The sequence below is a fragment of the Chelonia mydas genome, chromosome 6, assembly GCF_015237465.2.
Source record: "Chelonia mydas isolate rCheMyd1 chromosome 6, rCheMyd1.pri.v2, whole genome shotgun sequence".
Taxonomy (NCBI): Eukaryota; Metazoa; Chordata; order Testudines; family Cheloniidae; genus Chelonia; species Chelonia mydas.
In genome coordinates this window covers 49,295,651-49,313,719 of record NC_051246.2, presented here as the reverse complement: position 1 = coordinate 49,313,719, position 18,069 = coordinate 49,295,651, and the positions used below count along the sequence as shown (strand labels likewise).

Sequence of the window (18,069 nt, the reverse complement as noted above, 5' to 3'; positions counted from 1 at the left end):
ATAAATGTGGTACCACAATCTCAGTTTCTGATTATAATGGCTATAATTTTCTTCTTCTTGCTAAGCTCTATTTTCTGATATTTAAAACTTCTGGTGGATTGAATTTTAAGTGCCCTCTACATTAATAACCATTATTTTAATTGTGCATTTAACAATGCAATGACTATTCAGTAGAATAGAGAGAGGATTTTTGTATGGTTTTCAAAATTTACCATATGTTGGTATAAAGTAGAGACCAGTTGTGGTAGAGACAAACCGGGATTTTAAACAAATCATTTACTTTGGACAGTCTCATATCATTAGTTTTCTTTTCACTTAAATTAATACGTTTGTATGCATTAGGATTCCAGGCCCCGCCTCTTCCTCATTGGCTGCATTGGAGTCAGTGGCAAGACAAAATGGGATGTACTGGACGGGGTTGTTAGACGGTTATTTAAGGTAAACAGTGACAATTTACTGTGTATTTGAATCTTCCCACTAAGTAATAAATGTTTTCATAGTTAGCAGTACATCTAACTACAATACCTTGTGGACCTCCAGGGAGGCTCAGATTTGCATATTGGTCTGAATGTGAACTTGGCTCCAGGGAGCACTGAATTCTAATCTTGGCTCAGAGAGACATGCTGTGTGACTTTGGGCAATTCAATTAACCTCTTTCTACCTCAACTTCCTGTTCGTAAAGTAGAGATAACAGTTACCATCCTACTTCACAGGGATGCTGTGAGGATTAATTAGATAATGTTTGTATAGCACTACATTACATAAGTGGTGGTGGTGTGTGGTGTTACTGTGATATAGAATCTTCAGGGCAAGTAGATTTTAGAAGTTATTTTTTCACCCCAGGAATATATCATTCATGTGGATCCAGTGAGTCAGCTAGGACTGAATTCAGACAGTGTTTTGGGATACAACATTGGAGAAATCAAACGCACAAATAGTGCCGAGACACCTGAGCTGCTGCCCTGTGGCTATCTGGTTGGCGAAAACAACACCATCTCAGTTACTATCAAAGGTAATTATACTTGATACTGCCATTGTAGTTCTCAGTAATTATATCTGATAACGCCTATAGTTTTAGGAAGCCCGGAGAATCGGAAAAGTTTTATTACATTTCTTTTTCCCTGTCTCTCGCTTTAGCGCACCTGTACCTTACTTCTTTAGTGACATTTGTTAATGTAAGCAGTAGAGGCTGAAGAGTTTTAGGACATTGGGCCTGTACCCAAATTCAGTATCAGTGTATCTTCTTAGTCCTGTAATAGTAGTAATAATAATTGCACTTGTAGCAGATTTCATCCTGGATTTGGAATGCACCTTGGGCCAGACTCTGATACCCTTACTCCTGTTGATTAGCACCATTCTCCCACAGGGCCCATCGGCTTCAATAAAGGTCCCTCATTGGGTTACAGGCAGAACCAAGAAAAGATCCCAGGATTCATGGTTTGAACTCTGTTGCGTTTGTTCTTTCCTTCCTTCTTTCTTTAACGCGCTTGTGGGGGAGGGGGAATCTGTTATATTTCTTTTGGCGACTCATTCTGTCCCCTCCCTGTCTTCAGATCTGTGCTATAATCAACTTCCTTCCAGCTGAGGTGGACCGTATGGGAGTTCCTTTATTGGCTGACAGTGCTGCTCATTTAATCAACCAGAGGTGCTGTTAAGCAAGAGAAAATGTTCTCTTCCTACCATATAAAGGACTGAACAGGCTTGCTGTTATGAAAAAGAGGGAGCAGGAATGAAATCAGTTTTTCTTTCATGGCCCTACACAGCAGCAGTACCATTAAGTTACCACCACAGCCTCACCTGTGTAATTTAGCGCTGGTGTGCACTAAAAGTTCTGAAGTCCGCTTGAATATAGTACTGTTTGAAACACTACATGTGAAGTACTACTGACTTAAGCTATTGTAGGAAAGCAAGAGAACCATATTTTCATTGTGTTTATCCAAAAGTAAGCTGTTAATATGTGCAACAAAAATGCATTTTTTCCACTGTGGCATTAAAACCAAAACTTTAAGGGAATAGTGTGCTTCTTCTCTCACCTCATAACTACACAAAATCCACCATATATGATAAAGAAGTTTTGTGTTTTACACATTAGTGCACTTTAGAAGTCACATGCCCGTGAAGCATATCATCCCACACACAGTAGACAAGACCTTAGTGTTAATGTTAGCTGTAAAGTAGGAAAAACATAATCACAAAAATACTGAAACATACTGAAACATTTCAGTTTATTCAGGTTTATCCAAGAACCAAGACATTCAAGTTGTACTGTGGGGATTTTAGAAGAATGAAAATGTTGCTTGAGAACTTGTCATACTAAATAAGTTATATATTCAGCTTGTAATAGCTTTACTTGTGCTTTGTAGACTCATTTAAGATATACTTCTGTTTTTATTTTAAAAATTCTATTTTAATCAATTTGTGGGAAGCCAGTAATTCATTATGCCTTCCAGATATAGATCTGTGCATAGAAATGTTTGATTTTGTAAGTAATCAGTCAGGTGCTAATGATTCTGTCAGCCGTTGATGTGCTAACATTCCCTTCCTTCAGTTTATTTTTAAGCTTTGTGTGCTTGCCCTGAGCCAGTTCTGCCTAAAGTGACTGCTGACATTGCACAAATGCTCCTCTATGGAAATTTTTATGCCTGAAGCTGTGTCTATCATACTACACAGAAGGAGTTTAATTGCAAATGGTTTGGATGTTTGGTGAAGGCAGGGGGACTTGATGATAGATAGGTTTGTTTCGTTTTGCAGAGCAAAAATAAATGGCTAAATTCTGGGTAAATGTATCTATTTCTGTGACTGTACTTGACAGTGAAATGGCCTGTGAATAGATTTGTCTACAATAGAACTGGAAGCCAGGCTTTACCCAGCAGTTCTTGATAGACGAAATAAACTTTCACTGCTCCATGGTGGAGGAAATCCAAAGAATGGAGATGGCTCATGGGCATATAGTTTAACCAGTAATTATATCTATGACCATTTGTCCAGGGCAGGACTTAGGCAGCGTAGCCTGTGTTGGCTAGTCTGGGAGCTCGAGAGGTCCCGGTAAAGACACTTTGCATTCAATATAACTAACTGATTCATGACTCTTCTCTGCCATGAGAGATGCTATAGTGTAAAAAGGAGTCTTCATCTGGGGTCGGGAAGGTTCTGCTTATGATTGGTGTGGGTGGAGTCTGCAACTTCTGAGTGAAGCTTTTGGGGGGTTTCCTGGTATAATTGGCCACAGGGTCACACACAATCACATTTTCTATTTTAGATCAGTGCTTTCTTTTACCCTTTAGCTCTAATTTAGTCTAAACTTGGCAGTTGAAATACATACATTTTCCTCAATGGGAAATGATATTTTTGCTACTGAGAGAGAAGTTTAAAAACGCGCTAAAAAAAAAATTTTTTTTAGCAACTTTAGCAAGGTGTGGATCCCCTGAATGACGATGATTTTCTAAATGCAGGTATCTGTGAGAACAGTTTGGACTGTCTGGTGTTTGAGTCGCTGATTCCAAAGCCTATACTGCAGCGATATGTCTCTCTCTTAATGGAACATAGACGGATTATCTTGTCTGGGCCAAGTGGCACTGGTAAAACATACCTAGCAAATCGTCTGTCTGAGTTTATGGTACTTAAAGAGGGAAGAGAGCTGGCTGATGGAGTTATTGCAACCTTCAACGTGGATCATAAGTCCAGTAAGGTGAGGAGATGGAAGGTATCTTTATAGAAACACTACTACTATGTGCCAGAAATGAGGGACTCAGCTGCTAAACTTTAAGAAAATATCGGTAGGCTACTGTGATGTCAAACCTTAGTGGGAGCTAGTGGGCGCTTTGAAAAAAAAGGTAACAATATAATTCACCTCTACATTGTATTAACCTAAAAGCTCGAGTAGCTATGTGGCTACAAATAATAGCAGCAGCGTTTTTCTGTGTATACCTCTGGTTTGTAGGTTTGTAGGTAAGAAAACAAAGCTGTCCTGCCAAGCTATGTATGTGCTGGCCTCAGGTGGAGTAGGGAGTTCTTTGGAGCAAAGTGCTGGAAAGTGTGGTCACTAGCAACTGTTATAGTTTGGGGCATCCTGTTTAATGCACATGTTAGAGATGATGAGAGCAATCTCACCCAAATGTTCGGCAGTGGCACTGAACTCCTCCTTCTGTCATGCCACCGTCCAAGCCATCTAACTTCTGCCTCCGCAAATGAGCATCATGGCCGGGCTCATTTGTAGTTAGAGATTAACACAATGGCAAGAACATGATCAAACATGGCAAGCATGGGCAGCTAAGGTGCACTGCTCCTTCTGCAACTTTCTCACCTGCTTACCCAATATACTGAGATATGAGGAAGTTCTTAAAACATCTCAGAGCTCTGGGCAGCATGGCTAGAACAGTGTAGCACAAGGTGCTTTAGCAAAAAGGCAGACCATGGCCCCTTGGAATTCCCAAATAGGCTTCCCAAACAGGACTCCTGGTACATCTTTGAGTCTGTAACACCCGAAAGTATTTGGATTAAAACAAAAGTTAAAAGTAGAAGTCATATGATTACTCCACTTGGAACAATCTGACCTCTTGTGACTAAAGCAAAGCCGGCTATGTTATATTCGTTATCAGGAGCATTTCTAGAATTGAATCCAACAGCCAAATAGCAAATCTTTTTTCTCTGTTAACTGGGTATCCAAGGAATAATATGAAAACCAGCTTCCTTTTCTACATATTCTTTGCAGGAACTGCGCCAATACTTGTCTAACCTTGCTGACCAATGTAATAGCGAAAATAATGCTGTGGATATGCCTCTTGTCGTCATTCTGGACAATTTGCATCATGTTAGCTCCCTAGGCGAGATCTTCAATGGGCTTCTGAACTGCAAGTACCATAAATGGTAATGGGATATTAGACCCACACTTCAAACCCCTGAAAGAGATCCTTCCACAGAGTCAGACTTATACCCTGATCAATAAAATGAATTCTAGACAACATTTATCAGATTATTTTTGATACTATGATCGGAGATGGCTAGAACTGATTCAGTCAGCAGAGTCTAGTTGCATAGGACTGTTAAAAAAAAATTGTGTGTGTGTATATATGTAATAAAAATGTAGTAAAGTATTTGGGTAAATTGTATTCATCACACACAATAGCCCTTGAATATTAATAACCCAGTTTTCAGTGAAGGCCTCTATATTTTGAGGTGTTAGTTTTGCACCCACAATTCATTGCAGGCACAAAAATGTGAGTGTAATTATTTGTACCTGCAGATAAACTGCACTGGTAGAGTAGGGGCTAGAGTAAACCTAGCTGAATATTAAGGTTGTAAAGGTCTTAATTTGAAGTTACTTATTAAATGTGTTTTAATTATTGCCTAGAAATGAGTTTACAAATACTGATTTGTTCAATGTTTTCTCATAGTCCTTACATTATTGGCACAATGAACCAGGCCACATCCTCAACACCTAACCTTCAACTACACCACAATTTCAGGTACTGTATGTAAGTTGCCAAATTACCTGATGGTTATGGTTATACTGGTTAGCTGAGAATGTAAAGAGAATATCAGTTAGATAGGATGAACAAAATCCATTCCGGATCTAACCTGTCATAAAATCATAGAAGATTAGGGTTGGAAGAGACCGCAGGAGGTCATCTAGTCCAACACCGACTAAATCATCCCAGCAGTCCAGTAGTCATATTACTACTTTCTAGAATAACAGGTAAATCTCTGACTCTTCTCTTCTTCTGCTTTAGATGGGTGCTATGTGCTAACCACACTGAGCCAGTCAAGGGCTTTCTTGGTCGTTTCCTGAGACGAAAATTAATTGAAACAGAAATCAGTGGCAGGATGAGAAATGCAGAACTGGTTAAAATCATTGACTGGATTCCCAAGGTCTGGCAGCATCTCAACAAGTTCTTGGAGGCTCACAGTTCCTCTGATGTTACTATTGGTGAGAACTGAGAATTCACGTTCTAGCACCAAAGCATTCTCTGATGTTCCTGAGAGGATATATTCCAGTTCCGCATACTCCACTGGAATTAAAGAGCCATTGCGGGGAAATGATTTATAAAAGCCACATTTTTAGACTGACCATACTATCAAGCAAAACTGTACCAAGGGTTCATAATAAATAAGTTGTAGACATAAAGGAAGATTTTAAAATTCTGATTGTGAATTCTGTGATTGGTTCCTTCTTGAATGCAATACAGTATCAAGGTAATTCAGGGACTTTCAAATTATCTCAAAAAGAGCAGATGCTGACATTTGTACATTTCTTCTCAGCTCTTAAGTTACAGTCTCCAAAGAACTTAGAGTTGTTGTTTGATATTGCTTTTGAATTGACTGCTGCAAACCATGTTCATGATGTGACTTTAATTTTCCCTTCTAGGTCCACGACTCTTTCTCTCTTGTCCAATAGACGTGGATGGTTCTAGAGTCTGGTTTACTGACTTGTGGAACTACTCTATTATCCCATATCTTTTGGAGGCAGTCAGAGAAGGACTACAGGTGAGGAAGTCAGATGTGAAACCTAAATACGGTTTCCGTCTAAATAGTAAGGAGATACTGGATGCAATCAAACCACATTAACACTTTCCTCGAGAAACAACTTGAAACTTAAAGGATAAAATTTTCAGAAATGATTTAGGCATTAGGAACCTAAATCCCTTTTGAGTTTCAATGACAATTAGGTTTCTGAGTGCCTAAACCATTTTGAAAATGGGACTTAGGCTCCTAGGTTTTCTAAGCACTTTTGAAAATGTTACCCCACATCTAAAATGCCATACTTGAAAGCATTTATTACAGTATTATCTCTAATTTTCCTTCTTAAAACTAAATGTGAATTTGCAATATGTTTACAATGGCCAACGAACTCACAACCTTTAGCTTTCTGTCAGCAGAGAAACTGTGCAGCATTTGGAGAGATTTATTGAGCGAGTGTTAGGATCGTTCTCTCAAGCACTTTGTCTATTTTTTCTCACTCCAGGTGATGAAATATTGATTGAATTTCTTTGCCGTGCCTCCGGGGTCTGTAAAGCAACCTTCATTAACTCTAATTTTAGCAGTTATTGAACTGCCTGCACTTAGCATTTGATTAAAAATTCAGGTTCTCCATCAGTTTTAGAAAGCTGGGATAGTACTGGCACTTTTAGTTTTTATCGGAGCCAGCATGTCTCTGGCTAGAGCAGGGGGTTTGGAGTCAGGAGATACACGTTCAGTTCAAGATTGCTACTGACTTGCTGTGTGGCCTAGGGAAAAGCACTTGATCTCTTTGTATTTCAATTCCCTATCCACAAAGTTGGTATAATAAAATACCTGCCTCACATGGGTGTCATGGCATTTATCTAATTAATGGTAGTAAAGTCTTGCGGGTGTGTGAGTGACAGTGATTGTTCCACAGAACAAGCTTTTTATTAAAAATAATCAAAGTCCTTGCATTTAAATTTCATGGAACAACTTATAGATGTTATGCTGGCTGAGAAAATTTTTAGGATATGTCAATGGCCCTGTACTCTCCCCCCGCCCCTCCCAACTTTCAAACTAAAAATCAGCACAGTCACATTAAAACCTGGAGGGATGGCAATCTTAGGTTTTCCATGTTCATCTCTCTGATCAGGATTGCTTGGTAAGGTGAGCTCATTTGAACATATGTTCTGGTGCACCAAGATCCTACATCTAGGAACAAAGTATTATAGCCTACAGGAGACTAGACTGTTATGTGCCACAAGGACCAAGGTACACCAGTGCCCACAGCCTCTGCAGTGGCAGGAAAATGATTAAAAGAGAATCCCAGATGATCCTGGCAAGTGATCTCCAGCATGTGGGTGTGGTCCCATCTCCAGCTGTGGCCATTTCAGAATACATTTGAGGAATGCGGGGTGGAGAATGCTCCTTTGTGAACATATCCTGTTACATGGAACCCCTATCTGAAAAGAATAGTGGAGTCCTGATTTCAGTCCAGGCACTATGATTTATGGGGCTGGACATGGACTGAATGAATACTGTATTTTTTATTGCCATTTAAAGACGCATTATGGGTGAAGGACATGTGGGCCAAGTGGATCCTTTTAGCGACTGTTCCCATGGACTTGCTGAATCTTGATTTTTGGCTCTGTTCCCTAAAGCAGGGATGTGAAAATGTGAGATCTCTCTCTCCCTCCTGTTATTGTTATAGCCCATAGCTAGAGCAAATAGGAGGTCCCAGAATGCCGGCTTCCTGCCAGTCTGGTACATTCTTTTATGCTTTATCTTTGGCACTTGTGAATGTTAGCTAGGTACCGCCACCTTCTAATATGCACAGGGGGAACATTCCTAGTTTCTTTGCAGAGTGAGCATCTGCAAGGGTTGCAGGAAGAAAATGTTAGTTCCTGTCTTGAGTTTGCTGGAGATTTGTTTTTCTTCTTTTCATCCCAAAGCATATTCACAGACACAGGGAGCAGTACAGCATTGCCATTCATTCCTATCTATGGCTTGTTTCTCCATTAAGCCCAGCCTGGTTATGTCCTTGCATACAATGTCCCACCAGCTAGTTGGTGATCAGCCTCTAGGTCTGCCTGACTTTGGTTGTGTTTGAATTATTTTCTTTGTCATCTTATCATCTGTCTTCTGAGCATCCCTACCATTGTAATCCTTTTTTATTGCAGCCAGTCTCATATCCTAATTTCACATCCTACCCTCCTTCTAACATTTTGTGTTGTCTTAAAATCATTCAGTTTTGCACATGCCCTCATCTTTACTGCCTCCAGCCTTCTGCCTGTTTCATTTAAAGCAGCTGCTTTCAGATCATAGAGTAATACTATTAATACACTGGTTTGGTAGCACACTGGAGATATGGTAGTTACTTAAATAGGAAATGCACTTACTATATAACGATTTTTCAGAGCTGGACTAGGAATTAATGGAAACATTTGTCTTTTTCAATTCCCAGGAGCTTTATGTAGAGTTTACAAATCTCTCCACTTCTTAGCAGTTTAGCAGCTGTGATGAATGCTCCATATGTTGGGGGAACAGATTTAAATAGCAGACCCAGTTTACCACAACTTACATTGAAACCTAACTAAATGATTATGAAGAATATTTTCTTTTTGGGAAGGGAAAGGTGGGTTTAAGACTGGCTGGCACCACCTACTGGACAACTGTGCCAACTCATTTGATCACTTGGGCATAATTTCAGAATGGAATAAATGTTAACATCTAAAGCAATTAATCATTGCATAATTTCTGAATCTGCACTTTGCTGCCATATATTTATTTTTATATATATTTATACACACCACCATTGCACATAAACTTTAATCTCTTTGGTGGCTCCATTGGAGTAATCCACTTGGCTCATATAATTTGATGGGATCAGAATCTTCCAAGAAGGAATTAGTCTGTTTGCTATATATGTATCTTTGTAACAAAGTCTCCTGTTGTGTGATGTTGCTGTGGAGTTTATGTTGTGTTTCCTTCTGTATTTATTCAGGGCATCATTCTGCCACCCTTACTGAGACTGAGTAGTGCCTTACTCCATGAGTAGTTTATTTTTGTGATGTGTCTTCAGTCTGCAGGATCAGTAATAGAACTGGACCTTTGGCTATTAATCTTCCTGTTGTAATTCAACATCACAAACATGAGCAAAAATTTGAGAAAACATTTCTCTGATGATGATGATGATGTTCCCTTTAAGTGCATTAATCTCTGTAGCATGTTTGTTTCATTGGAAGCTCATTTTAATCATTGTACTGTTTCTTCCGCATAGTTAGTGGCATTCAGACACAGTTGTCTTGGTGCATATTTGGTGCTAACACTCCACATCGCCATCCAGGAGAACTAGATTTGATTCTCTAACCAGGCTACTGGTTGGGACCATTCTTTTTGGATTGTTCTGGAGATAACATGTTGGACTAGGAGGGGAGTTGTTGCTACCAGTACCATCGACAGTAATAGCCAATATAAGAGATAGCACCGATAGGCTTCAGAGTTTTCCCTAACTAGCCCTACTTGGCCAGTAAGGATAGCAGCCTCTATGATCGATAAGTGGGGGGAAGTTGGAGGAAACTGAGCTATTCTTGAGCTATTCTTGAGCTCTGAAAGAATTGGCAAATCCCTTTATCCCCACCACTTCTGCTAAAGGAAAAGGAGCTGTTTAGTCATTGAACAGCTTTCGGGACAGTTACGAAGTGGCTTTCTCATTCAGATATTTTTAAGTCTTTAGTTTCCAAAATTGTTAGAGGAGTATGTTTGTCCAGAAATGAATGGAAAATCTGTGGTCTTGATTTTTCTCCTCACTTATCCCAGTGTAAATCAGGAGTCGCTGCACTGAAGTTAGTGTGTGGAACTGTCTTTGTCCTCATTCATTCCTCTCCAGTTCTACCTATGAGCGCTTAATATATGGGGTTGTTGATCATTGCTACTTTCCGGACTATGAGATGAAAATCAACAAATTCATCTCAAAATGCTATTTTATTTTATTTTATTTATGTCTTAATTGGTTGTGAGGAAATCTGTTCAAGACCGTAATTATTTTCTGGAAAAATACATCTGAAAACTCAGTGTTGAGTGGGGACAGACTCTGAGAGAGAGAATGCTGACGGAGGGTATAGGAGCCAGGACTTCAGGAATTCAGCTTCAGTTGAGCTTTCTAAGAGCGTAAGGGAGAATGGGTTCATGGCTAAATATCCTTTTTGTGGCTGACTTTTGCATTCTATATTGTAAACATTCTTGGGTTGAGGCTTTGTTCAGATGTCTGGAGAATAATCTAAAATGAGAGCATTGGGATTAATCTGAGAGAATCTCACAGCTCAGTTGCTTTTCAGCTTTCTAAAATACCAATATCAACCATCTCAGTGTGTGGAAACACATTTGTCTTCATCATAAAAAGTATTCTTAATGTCAATAAAGGGATTTGGGGTGATGGTTAGCACTGAGTTATACCCCATGGATTAAAGGCATTCAGATGTTCTTATAATACATCCATGACCACCTACTGTGTCTTATTGCTTCACTGTTCACTGTACACTATAAAGAGGAGCCTGAATCCTTTGAGCTCAAGTGACAAAGAGCAGCTACTGAAATCCAATTCCTGAAGGGCAGTCAGCCTAGAGTACCCTATAGCAGAAGTGAAAACTTGAAGATCTCTTTTCATTTGGCGTCTGCTTTTGAAACCCATGTGGCTCAATAGTGAGTTTTCATCTAATGAAAACTAAGTGATCTGAATAGATCAAAGAGCAGTGTTTATTTAAAAATAAATTAAAAATAAAACAAATTATATAACTGGCTGTGTTTTCCTGACCATTCTGTTCAAATCAAAACACCTTTCTGGAGGTGTGTGTGTTTCGAGGCTGATCATACGGAGCCAGATTCTGCTGGCACTCTCACTAGTGTGAGCACAGAGAAAGTCCAAAAGTCCATTGACTTCAAAAAGTATTTCTTTGGCATTCGTTGCCATAGTTTCTGATTAAAGGCATCGAGCAGTTATACTTATATGCTCTAGCAACATACTGTAACTTGCTGATGACTTTGAAAGCAAATATTTGGTATCCTACTGCAGATAGGATGTGTACACTAGTGACTTGGATTTTGTATTTTGCTTATTTAGTCCAAAAGAAATAGGAACAGAGAGATGGTGCACTCAACTTCTGAAGCAAGGTTGTTTGTTCTCAGGTTCCCTTTCTCCCCAGTTGGTGGCAGATTAAGAGGGTTTGTGCTCTCAAAGGAGATGGTCAGCCTCCTCTGAGTCAGTTACCATTACATAGCTAGAACTTCATAGTCAGAGTAATAAGGATGAAAATCACACCCTGTTTGGCCAGCCTTCATTCAGAGTGTTTTCCACATTGGGATAACCATGACACAAGAGCTCACTTTGATGAGACAAGCATGGGCTAAAGTAGTAGAACCCATTATATTACAGACATATGTTAAGAGATGCATTTGCTCTTGTTTTCTAGTTGTATGGAAGGAGAGCTCCCTGGGAGGATCCTGCCAAATGGGTAATGGACACGTATCCCTGGGCAGCCACCCCACAGCACCACGAATGGCCTCCCTTGCTGCAACTGCGGCCTGAAGATGTTGGATTTGATGGGTACTCAATGCCACGGGAAGGTTCAACTAGCAAACAAGTTCCCCCGAGTGATGCTGAAGGAGATCCTTTGGTGAGTTCTTCCATCTAAAGCTCCAGAGCTAATTAGGATATACTTGCTAGGGGGCAAAAATAAATAGGAATGAAAGAATAAGTGACAAGCTAAGAGTGTTAAATGTTCTAGAATTACAAGGAAATATTTCCTGCCACAGAGTACAGTCAGCCTGTGGAATGCACTGCCACAGGAGACGGGTGTGTCAGATGTAATTTTGCCAGATACAGTGAAGGAGAATACTCAGATCTCCTAGCTGTGAGAGTGTAGCTAAAATGGCTATAAGAATATGAAGGAAACTTTGTCCACCTCATGTAAAGCTTTGCACAATAAACTAGATGCCTTTTGCCTGTTTCTGGTGTTTGTGTATATATAAAGTATGCAAATGCATGATTTAATGGAACACATTTTATAATGTCGTGGAAATTCTTGACCTAACCTGCCCGGCCAGGACCACGGGATAGCTGTGTCACTATGATATTGAGCTATTTTTCTGGTTCAGTTGCTGTGTGAAAATTGAAGCTTACATAATTGGTGTCTCATTTATTAATCAGCAAATACCATGCAAGTGTATGGAAACCAAGATTTTAAACATTGTACACAATATCTACAATAGTTTAAGCTTTGGATTTGCTTGTTAATGCGCATTTTAATATGAGCGTGATGGTAACACTAGTTCATGCAGCTTTCTTCCTGGTGAAAACAGTTATTGCAATAATTGCTTATGTTACAGCTATTCTTAAACTATTGTTTGGAATCATGTACACCTCCAAAATAAGTTGGGTATATTGAAGAATCACCTTACATTTCCATTATTGTAGGCACACATTCACAGAGATGTTATTATCCATTGTCTAATTTAATAGATCTCTTTTTCTGACCTGTTTGTAGAACTACAGAATTCTAGTTAATACATATTAAGACTGGTTAGTGCAAGAGGCTGGGAATAAGGAGATGTGGAATCTTTATAGCTCTTCCACTGACTCTGTGTGACCTAGAGCAAGTCATTTAACCGCTCTGCATCTCAGTTTGTCTCTCATAGGAGAGGTGTAATAACAACTGTGCTGTGCGAATTGCTTTACATGTAGTATCAGAAATAAATATTCCCCTCTGCTCTTGCACTGGTTTCACATGAGTGATGTGAGTGCAAATCTGACTGTTATATAGTATTAAGATTCTTTCGTCTCAGCAGACAAATAACCCTTAACCCTTTTCCGTGCTTTTTTAGATGAACATGCTAATGAGACTGCAAGAGGCAGCCAACTATTCGAGCCCCCAGAGTTACGACAGCGACTCCAATAGCAACAGCCATCATGATGACATCCTTGACTCATCCTTGGAGTCGACGTTGTGATCTTCAGCAGACAGAAAACAGGCGGTTTCCCACTGTCCCTCTCCTACTTAAAAGAATCTTTATCACAAACTAATGAAGATAACTTGTTACTGGACTGGACTGGGCAGATGTCTCAGTATTAGAGCTGCAAGAACAAGACACTTTATTTGAGTCAGTCTTGAATGTGGGTGCAGGTAACCCAAACAACTTTTGTACTGTTTTTCTTTTTACAATTATAAGAACTGCACTATGTCTTTGTTTTGTTCTGTTTAGTTACTGTAAGCCCTCATGCCTAAGATACTGAAGACATTTAAAAAAACAAAACACTTCACAGCTTTGAAACAAACAGCATTGTGCTATGTACTGTCCAGAAGGAGAGGGGAGGGATGTTTATTGCCTATGTTGCTTCTGACCAAACACACTTGGGTGAGGGCTGGATTTCTACTAATCAGCTTTGCAGACTAACCTCAGCTGCGGATAGTTCTGGTGCTATAATATATCGCTTGCCTTGCTAATAATGGTCCATAAAAGGCAAAGCTGCAAGACAGGGAAATTTAAAATAAATATTAAAATAAAATAAAAAAAGCTGCTCTCCTTGCCAGTCTGAGACCTTGGCTTGCTTTTCTCTATTTCACCATGTGTTTATAGAGATTTACAGATATATAAATAGAAATATATGTACAGTCTAAACAAATCAGGGTTTTTTCAAACACTGTGTAACAAACTATCGTACAGAATTTTAAAGACCAAGTACCCCTTTGATATTCAGGGCTTGATTCTCCTCTTACTTACACCAGTAAAACTCCATTAACTGTAGTAGAGCTACTCCTGATTTACACTGGTGTAAGTGAGCAAAATTCACTCCTCTGCAGAGGGCCTATGCCCCGTTTAAATGCCATAGCTTAAGTGGAACTTCACTGGTGCATAGGTTGTCTGTTCGCCCTATGGATAGGGGTGAATTTCACCCAATTAGGGTGTAGTCAGGCCTTCAGTTTTTACCGTTTGTATTAGAATTTTATAGCTGTTTTCTAGACTTTTTTGTCAGGGATTTCTCTCTCTGACCATTACAACTGCAAAAGGGGTTCATTAAAGCTCAGCTCTGCAGGCAGTCCGCTGCTACTCTGGTAACATCATTTAGTCGTTTGGTTTTTAAATAACAGAAAGTAGTATTTTTGCAGTTCATCGAAACTGTCTTATCCAGGTCTTAAAAACCTATCTCTTTAAGGTTTAAAAGTTGCTCATGGGTTATGGCTGAGCTGTGAACCTGGTTCTCTATTTCTCCTCCTCCTCTCCACACGCACACAATACAGTTTCAGTATTAAGGCTTGTACTTTGGTTGGGGAGCAAGAACACCTCACTAAGAATTGCACTTTCCTTTCCTTGGGAGCAAATACTTTCACTAAAACCACCACACATCAGCTGTCTCAGGCTGTACTCAGCAAGAACCACAGTCCTCAACACTGATCTGTACAAGCCTTTCCGGCTCTATTTCGGTGCTGAATTTTAAAGTGATGCCTTACTTATTTTGTACTAACTGTATTCGTTACATTAGTGCTGTATACTGGGGGGTTTATGTAAGTGAACAAACAGGGCTAAAGAAGTCATCTCTTGGAATATAATAACAAATTGCTGTGAATATTGTTTGTGTGAAATATTAGATTTTGTTTAAATGTGACCGTGACAAAAGGAGGGAAATGAGAGAACTTTTCAGGTTCATATCAATCTGCAGCTACTAGGTCATTGGACAGCTGTTTGTTCAATGCAAGAAAAAAAATAAAAGCTTTTCTATGATGAAAAATGCCATCACTTCTAAACTACAGAAAAGCGATTGCTGTTTTTTCAGTGTACAGGTAGAAAACTTAGTACAAACACTTTTTGTAAGAGCTGGTTAATCCTTCTGGGTTTAAAATAATATAACAGATGCAAGCTCATGCTTCTGTGACTCAGTCTGAATGGATAGTTTTATTATCCCTCATGACTTTCTACTATCTGTGACATGACTGTAGTTACTTTTTTGTCTTTGTCCAATGAGAGCTGGTCGTGAATCTGCTCCCATTACAGCTTTCAAGTCTTGATGATCTTTTAAAAAAAAGAAATTGTAAAAGAGTAAGTAAAATATTTTATTGATGGCGAGTAGAAAATCCCCTGAGCTGGTGTCACTGCTTTTAACCTTACTGAACTCTAGTTTAGATTATGTCATTTAAATGAAAGGCAAAGGGTTACTCAATCAACCTTATTAAACCAGATCTTCTTACTGTAAAGTGGGCTACACTCATATGGAATCACATGCAGAGCGTGCTGAGGAGTTAGTGATTCATTTCTCAGCAATCCAACAATTCTGCTTCCCAGCACTGACTTTACCTGCTACTACTGTGAATCTGGGTAGAGACTGAATGCCTGAACCTGAGACTGAATCCATGCAAGTAGGCCCTTGTGCCTGTGTGGATCTGTTTGTGGGATAAGAGGCCTAAGATGACTTAACATCACAGCATTTCTCAGCAAACTTTTAACTGAATCCTACAAATACATTTGAAATTGTCAGATTATATTTTGTTGTGAATCCTGTGCTCAGATGCAGGAAAGGGGCTCTATCCATCTGCTACTCTCTGATTGATGACCATTTGGGGTAATGTAAAAGAGGCGATTTTGAGTAAGTTAGTCATTTTAATCTTCACAAAACTCAGTGTCCTTTCTGAAACTTCGGGAAGCAGGGTTACCTGTTATGTACATTTCTTATCTTCTTCATGATTTCAGTATAGCTTAGTAAAACTTTTTTTTTTTTAATGAATTTGTTCTTCTTTTAAGGCTTTGTCCAAAATGCTTCCAATTTTTTTGCCTTTTTTCTACAAAGTTGGCTTGTTAAAAAAAAAAAATACAAGATTCTATGCAACATTCATCTTGAGTTATAAATTGGAAGCTTAAACCATTTCTTTTCCTTCAGAACTGCCAAGAATTGTACAGGCCATAACTGAGACATGGAGACAGTTTTAGCTGAGGGTGCGTTTGGCTAGCTTTTTTTTTTGTACATTTTGGAAGAAAAAACTATTTCATTGTTGATGCTTAACTTCGATATTATGTGTATTGAATCTTGTCTAAATGTGGCAATTCTTTCAAGGAAAAAAAAAAGTCTTTGTGGATATTAAATGGAAGGTTGCTGTTTTGATCTAGTCGTTTCCAGTGGAACAGTTTATGAAATATGTTCTATAAGATGTACATTTTTTCACTGTAACATAGAAATGTAAATATTTGATTAAAAGTGCTGCATTTTGATGAATTTTTTCTAGCCATTTTTAAAGAGAAAACTAGGAATTGAGTATTTTGTGTACGGTATGATGTTTGCCATCTGTTCCCCTCCCTATTTAATTTTCAGTTGTCATTTAGGATTGGAATTTGCAAATGGTCTGTTTGAGATCATGGCCCCCGCCCCGAGTGTCATGGAAAATAAAGCTGATGATTGTACCAGTCTTAAATTATTCATGATTCAATAAAATTGATACTTATTTATTCATATTTGTGGTTTTGCTGCAATTTTGTGCCATGTTGATCAAGTGTATCTGTTTAGTATACTGGCATTTGGGCTTTTTAGTTCTTTAAAATACTTTTATTTTTAGTGCTTGTGAAAGAATGCTGGCTTGACCGCCCTCTAGACTGAAGAACAAGGCAGTGGAAATGAAGTTTTTAGTCCATTTCTCTGAGAGTATAGTAAGATGACAGGCTTCATAAGAGCTTGTCTACAAGGGGAAATTTTCCAAAAAACTATACCATGGCCTAAGGACTATTTACAGTGCTAGGGACCTAGCAAGGAAATAGCTCTATAGAATGGTGGTTAGGCCACTCACCTAGGATGTAAGAGGTTCAAATCCCTGCTCCATTGACTTTATTTATAAAAAATTGAACAGGAAAGACCGAAGCTGTGTCTGTGCTACAGTTGGGTCAACATAAGTTACATCAGCTTAGAGCTGCCAACTTTTGTATATTGGTCAGGCACATGGGTGCTCGTGTCGGCACTGCATGTCCTAACCACAGCTGCTTGTGTCAATAGAAAATAGGGTAGGTACACCAGTACCATCCAGCGCCATGCTTCGTGGAATGTTTTCACAGTGCACTGAGGGACACCAGCAAGTCATCCAGGAATTGCTGGGAAAGAGGAGTCAAATTCCCACAATCTCACTCTTCCCATCCCATAAATTTTCAGACCTCTTTTAAAATTCCTACATGCCCCTTTTTGGAACTTCAGTGTGTACAACTACAAACAAGTGTGCAAGGCGGAAGAGGAGCTGCTCACGGATGATGGACACAGTGAATAAAAGTGTCAGGGGGGTGCTGGCCTTCACACAGCAGCTCCACAGGGTGAATAGGAGCTTCTGGGCCTGAGAAATGAGCACAGACTGTTGGGTGGCAATGTAATGCAGCTTTGGGATGACAAGCATTGGTTGCAGAACTTTTGAATGCAAAAGCCCACATTCCTGCACCTGTGGGCCGAGCTCGCCCCAGCCCAGACACACCAGAATTAGAGCAGCATGGACAGGGTAACAGCGAGTGGTGAGCATACTATGGAACCTTGCACAGGCACGTTGCTATTGGCCAGTGGGGAGTTGGAAAAATCCACAGTGGGGGCCATTGGCATCCAAGTGTGCAAGGCCATCA

General features: G+C 39.4%; 1 protein-coding gene across 10 annotated transcripts in view; it reads left to right on the top strand.

The window, feature by feature from the left end:
- The window catches only part of NAV2 (neuron navigator 2), a 649,830-nt gene extending 632,898 nt beyond the window's left edge, over positions 1-16,932 (top strand). For all 10 annotated transcript variants that reach the window (XM_043547852.1, XM_043547853.1, XM_037899955.2 and 7 more), the window contains 9 exons: positions 343-438; positions 844-1,012; positions 3,453-3,688; positions 4,712-4,866; positions 5,394-5,465; positions 5,730-5,926; positions 6,365-6,483; positions 11,907-12,110; positions 13,318-16,932. In XM_043547852.1, the coding sequence (XP_043403787.1) occupies positions 343-438; positions 844-1,012; positions 3,453-3,688; positions 4,712-4,866; positions 5,394-5,465; positions 5,730-5,926; positions 6,365-6,483; positions 11,907-12,110; positions 13,318-13,443 (1,374 nt within the window). In that variant the 3' untranslated portion in view covers positions 13,444-16,932. The remainder of the gene's footprint in view (positions 1-342; positions 439-843; positions 1,013-3,452; positions 3,689-4,711; positions 4,867-5,393; positions 5,466-5,729; positions 5,927-6,364; positions 6,484-11,906; positions 12,111-13,317) is intronic.
- The last annotated feature ends 1,137 nt before the right edge of the window (positions 16,933-18,069 follow it).